Genomic DNA, 6000 nt, shown 5'->3' with positions numbered 1-6000 from the left:
GTTCACACCAGTGTTAGTTTCTCCGTAGCACTTTCCTTCAGCAAATTGGCGAGAGAGAATGATGCCAGAATTGAATGTTTGTCACATGAGGAAGTGACATTGTGTTCTTACCCACATCCCTCCAGGAACATAAAAATACATATTGTATCTGAATGTACACCCTGCAATAACCCTTCAGTTTTGCTGAAATGGGATTTGAACCTGGGTTGCTTGGTGCTCAGTTCACTGCACTAACTGTTAGACTTACTTCTCATGGTGCTCTTGTTAATGTCTATAGTATCTGAATCTGTCAGAGAGTCTGGTATCCATTGTCATTTGAAGGGAGGAAGGGAGGGAGATAGCAACCACTGGCTGATTAAGCACACACACATATATAGCACTGCTTCTAGCCTTAGAAGCAGCTTTAGCCCAGCCAGAGTCTTTCTCTTACTGTGAAGCAGGGGTGTATCCAGAAGTCCAGTTTTGAGGAGGTCCAGGGCTAGTCTGGGGGAGCCAAACTTTTCTCACTTCCTGTCATACCCTTGTTGTCAGGAATACCTCGATAATCTTCCACCATGGAGTGGTGAATGGTTTTGTCCCTGCATTGAAGAATCTGCCACAGGTCACCTCTGTGCCCTCTTCTGCGCGATCGCATGTCCAGCAGCCACATCTTGTCATTGCGGGTGCAGCAGCAGCAGCCTCCCCCTTGTGAGTCCAGCAACCCCCTTTTCTCCCTCCCTGTCGCCGGTGCAGCAGCCTCGCACCATCCCTCCCTCCCAATGGCGGATGGCAAACCTCCCCCCAAAAAACCCTGCAAGTGCGACTCCTGTGTTATTACATCGGAAGGAGGCACTCGGCAGCAAGAAAACTCTGGTCCGAGCAGCCTGTGTCACGCGTGCAGGAAGCTTCCATTCCAACAGACTGGTATGCTCTCCCTGGGAGGTGCGAAAGGGCCGACCCAGGAGTCGCACTCGCAGGGTTTTTTCAGTTTTAAAAACAGGAACAATGTCCAGTAGTGCCTTTGATACCAGCGTGTAGATTTACTGTAATAATCTTATTTCATCTCTTCCCGAGTGAGAACAGGAGTGTTAATTTTTTTTCCAAAAATCTGACTTGGAGCTTTTATCTCTGTTTTCATTCTTCATGCATTTCCCCTCCAGCAGATTTTGAATGGTGGGAATAAGAAGTCGTCGGCACTTCTTTGCCAGCATCATGCGCCTCTTTCTAAAGTGTTTGCATCTGGGACGGTGGCAGCGGCGACGGTTCAAGCTAATGAAGCGTGTGGAAGAGTTCTACAGATATGGGCGGCTATGTTTGCTCTCATTGGTTTACAACTCCTTCACCAACAGTGATGTTGTCATTGACTCTCTCTTTGAGCCTATCTATTGGCTTGTGGATCATATGACCAGGTGGTTTGGTGTGGTAAGTGCTTGGTAACTCAAAGCTTATGTCTTGTTTGATTTTCCCAGGGAATAGCTCATTTGAATGATCAACTAAATCAAGAGCCTTTCAGCATGAAAAAAGTCTCACTGAATTTATCAATGGCATCTCCACCATTCACAGACTGGCCTGTTCTGGGTGACAGAGAGTCCTTTTGTTCACTCATTCATAGACTTCTCCACAGCGCTTTAGTTACTTCCTTTAGTACCCTATAAATAAGGTGAATTGTTAGTGTGCAGTTCAGGTTTCGCTTTTTATTAAACTAGACATTGCAAGCTAAACATTGTAGATTTGGTACAGAAGCCGCCAAGTGTATGATAACTCCCCATATAAGATTTTATGATGATTCAATATGTTTCCAACAATGTGAATCCTCTTAGATTTTTTGCTGAAAAATAGGTAAAACCTCAGAAAGCTGTCACTTCATGTCCAAATCGTGCTCTATTAACTACGGTATCTCCTTTTTCTGAAACTGGACAAGACTGCTTTGACTCTTATTTCTCTCTATACTTATTTTTATTTACTTTAATTATTATTTTTAATTCTATCTTTAACTTAGTTATTCATTACTCGTTAGAATATTCATTTCTATTTCTATCTCTACCTCTGTTTTTATATTTTTATTTTTACTTTTCATAAATTGTTTCTTCAGGTACTTTAGTGAGATTGTGAGCCTTTGGGACAGTTAGGGAATTTCCAAGTACCTATCTTATTTATTTTTATTTATTGTATCTTTTAATGCATCATTTTTGTAAACCGCTTAGAAACCTCACGGTTATTAACGGTATATAAGAATTAAATTAAAATTAAATTAAAACATTCAGTGATGAAGTAAATGCTTTATTTTGGTCCACTTGATTTCTTACCACTTTTATCCCCACTGCCTCCAAGCATTCTTGCCATTGCTAGCCATGATTCTGTCACTTATCATGATGACAACTTACCTCTGTAGTCCTCCTCCACTAGTTGCCATGTTCAAATCAGGATACGTGTATTTCCACACTCTTGCTGTCTCTCATGTAATTAATTTTTTTTTCTTTCAGGTTTTTGTGGCTCTGGTGATCGTGCTCACTAGTTCCATTGTGTTGATTGTCTATATCTGTGTGCTGCCCCTTATTCTGCAGACTTACACGGCTGGATGGATCTCATGGCACCTCAGTTACGGACACTGGAACCTTCTCATGATTGTTTTCCACTATTTCAAGGCTATTACCACTGACCCAGGGTATCCTCCAAAGGTAGGACAGGGATGTTGCAGTATTGTACTTTATACTGTCTTCTTAGGTGAGGAGTAGAAAACTAGGTGAAAAATTAACCCAAGGATACAGTACACTTTTCAGCTAAGATGTAGTTAACTGGGGGATGTTTTATGCTGCACTAGCAGGAGGCGCTAAATCTTATTTATCAGAGCTGGGTTTAGACACTTTCTTTACAAATAATGACATCTGTGAGGGCTCACAACTATTTCAGTTGCTGACAAAAAACCTTGATATCTCTGTTTAATTTCACAAAAATCTTCCAGTTCTTAAATACCTTCAAATGTAGAACAAGCCTTGTACTGACAGAAGAAAACATATTACTAAACTAAACTAAACCTTAGGTTTGTATACCGCACCATCTCCGCAAGCGCAGAGCTCGGCACGGTTTACAGAGGTTGAGAGGAAAGGAACTACAAAGATGGATATAGGAGAGGGACTGAGAAGATAGAGAGGGACAGGGTACTAGAGAACGGGGGGTGATTAGATTTTTGAAAAGAGCCAAGTTTTCAAGTTTTTACGGAAGGATTGGAAGGAGCTAGAATTTCTGAGCGGGGATGAGAGGTTGTTCCAGAGTTCTGTGGTTCTAAAGGGGAGGGATGTTCCAAGTTTTCCTGCGCGGGATATATCTTTTATAGATGGGAAAGATAGTTTCAGTTTTTGGGAGGATCTAGAGGAGAGTGGGTTAGAGGAATTCCAAAAGAGTGGGATAACGGGAGGAAGGATGCCATGTAGAATCTTGAAGACTATGCAGGCACATTTATAGAGGACTCTGGAGTATACTGGGAGCCAGTGAAGCTTGGAGAGGAGTGGGGAGACGTGATCGAACTTGCCTTTTGCGAAAATAAGCTTGGCCGCGGCGTTCTGAATTAGCTGAAGTCTATGGAGGTTTTTCTTAGTTAGGCTTATATAGATGGAGTTGCAGTAGTCCAGTCTAGAGAGGATGGTGGATTGAACGAGGATGGCGAAGTGAGAATGATGAAAGCAGGATCTTACTTTCCTCAACATATGGAGGCTAAAGAAGCATTTTTTTACCAGGGAGTTGAGGTGATCATTGAAGGAGAGAGAGGAGTCTAAGATGATGCCTAGGACTTTGCTTGAAAACTCAAGCTGAAGAGTGGGGCCGGAAGGTAGTGGGATGGAGGTGGGTAAATGATCTGAAATTGGGCCGAGCCAAAGTAGTTTTGTTTTGGACTCATTTAGTTTCATTTGTACAGATTGGGCCCAGGATTGGAGGTTCGTAATACATGTGGATATGTTTTCAGCGAGGTTCGAGAGGTTCGAGTTGGTCTCGAGGAGGATGAGGATGTCGTCAGCGTAGGAGTAGAGAGTTTCTAGGGGGGATAGATGAAGGAATTTCAGAGAGGACATGTAGATGTTGAAAAGGATAGGGGAGAGGGGTGAGCCTTGCGGGACTTCACATTTCGGCTTCCAGGGGGGGGATGAGGTACCGTTTGTGTTAACGGTGTAGGAGAGGAAGCGTAGGAATTTCGAGAACCAATCTAGGACTGTGGAGCTTATGCCTATTTCGGAGAGTTGGAAGATTAGGATGTCGTGGTGAACGACATCGAAGGCTGCGGAGAGGTCGAATTGAAGAAGAACAGCAAATTTGTTGCGAGAATGGAATTGTTGCACCTTAGAGATTAGTGAGGCCAAGAGGGATTCGGTGCTGAAGTTGGGTCTGAAGCCGAATTGGTGGGGTAGGAGGATAGAGAATCTTTCTAGGTAGGAAGAGAGTTGGGTGGATATGATGGATTCTAATAACTTGCTTAGGAGAGGGATATTTGCTATAGGACGGTAATTTGATGGAATGGAGGGATCAAGGTCTGCCTTTTTCAGTAGAGGGGACAATGAAATGTGTCCCATGTCGGGGGAGAAAAGGCCCGATGTTAGGGCAGAGTTAATAAGTTCGGTGAGGGAAGCGATGGCCTGTGTAGGGATATTCTCGAATAAATAGGAGGGGAAAGGGTCCAAAGTGCACTTACAAGTTTTTAGTTTGAGGCAGAGTTTGGAGACTTGCAGTTCGGAGACAAGCTCGAAGGCGGTCCAGGATCTGTCGGCAGGAATGGGGGTGGATACAGGTAAGGTAGGGTTGAGATCAACAGAGGTCAGGGAATTATAGGAGACTGGGAGGGAAGGAGCATCTTAGGGTGGTAACCTTTTCATTAAAGAAATTTGTAAGGGCATCGGCTGATAGAGATGGTGGGAGCAAAGATGGGTCATTTTTTGTAGTTAGGGAGCGCCAGATGTTGAACAGCGCACTGATCTGGTTGTTGGATCTAGAGATCTTGTCTCCGAAGAAGTTTTTCCTGGCTTTTTTTAATGTTGAATTGTAAAATTTAATATTAGCCCTCCAGGTCTGTCTATCAGAGGGGGATTTAGATTTTTTCCATTTGCGCTCCAAAGCGCGACATTTCTGTTTGAATTCTCTGTGAAGAGGTAGGTACCAGGGGGCCTTTCGGGGGTAGGAGATGGTTTTGGTGGTTAATGGAGCAAGGGAGTGGTAGGTGGACTCGGAGAGGGCGGTCCAGTTGTGCCAATGTGATTCGGGGTCTGTAGGTCTAGGGTTTGAGGAGAGTTTGTTGAGGAATTTGGACCAGAATAGGTTGCTCGAGGTTTTTTTTTTGGAAGGTTATGGAATGAGAGGAGTGGGGTGGGGAGTCAAGATGTGACATGAAGATGGGGAGGCAGGTAGTCCCTAAGAAGTGGTCAGACCAAGGGACTTGTTCCCAGCGAGTATCGTCGGTTGAGGTTTTGAAGGCGGTAAGATCAATGAAAGTGGTGAAGTCTAGAGTATTAAGGAAGTGCCAAATAAAAATTATTATTAATAATAAATAATAATAGTTATCCCAGGACAAGCAGGCAGGTATTCTCACAAGTGGGTGACGTCATCCGACGGAGCCTCGAATCGAACGCCTCACAAGCAGACTTGCTTGAAGAAACTCAAAGTTTTGAGTCACTCGCACCGCGTATGCGCGAGTGCCTTCCTGCCCAGCACAGGACACGTCTCCTCAGTTCTTACTTTTCCGCAGAGCCGAGAAGTCCGTCTTTGACTCTCTGCGTGAAGTATTTTCACTTGTGCCTTCTTTCAACCGCGGTTTTGCGTTCTGTTTGTCACGAATCACTGTTTTTTTCTTTGTTATTCTTTTCTTTAAAAAAAAAAAATTTACTTCCGTTCGTTTGACCGGGCAGGCCTCGTGGCCGCAGCAATGTGGCTTCGATCTTGCGGCGGCTCTTTTTCGGCCTATGTCCCGGCCTGCAACCGGTTTTAAAAAGTGTTCCAAGTGCCAGCTCGCGATTTCCCTCACGGACCCTCATCGACGCT

At 44.1% G+C, this 6000-nt stretch overlaps 1 protein-coding gene across 2 annotated transcripts in view; it reads left to right on the top strand.

The window, feature by feature from the left end:
• Positions 1-570: 570 nt before the first annotated feature.
• Positions 571-6000, top strand: part of ZDHHC16 (zinc finger DHHC-type palmitoyltransferase 16) — a 52730-nt gene continuing 47300 nt past the window's right edge. The window contains exons 1-3 of one of the 2 annotated variants that reach the window (XM_033941524.1): positions 571-687; positions 1143-1401; positions 2463-2657. In XM_033941524.1, coding sequence (XP_033797415.1) covers positions 1150-1401; positions 2463-2657 — 447 coding nt within the window. In that variant the 5' untranslated portion in view covers positions 571-687; positions 1143-1149. The remainder of the gene's footprint in view (positions 688-1142; positions 1402-2462; positions 2658-6000) is intronic. The other variant, XM_033941525.1, reaches the window with a different exon arrangement.

This window comes from Geotrypetes seraphini, chromosome 4 (genome assembly GCF_902459505.1).
Source record: "Geotrypetes seraphini chromosome 4, aGeoSer1.1, whole genome shotgun sequence".
Classification (NCBI taxonomy): Eukaryota; Metazoa; Chordata; class Amphibia; order Gymnophiona; family Dermophiidae; genus Geotrypetes; species Geotrypetes seraphini.
The sequence above is the reverse complement of the archived record's forward strand: the minus strand, read 5'-3'. Positions and strand labels throughout refer to the sequence as shown.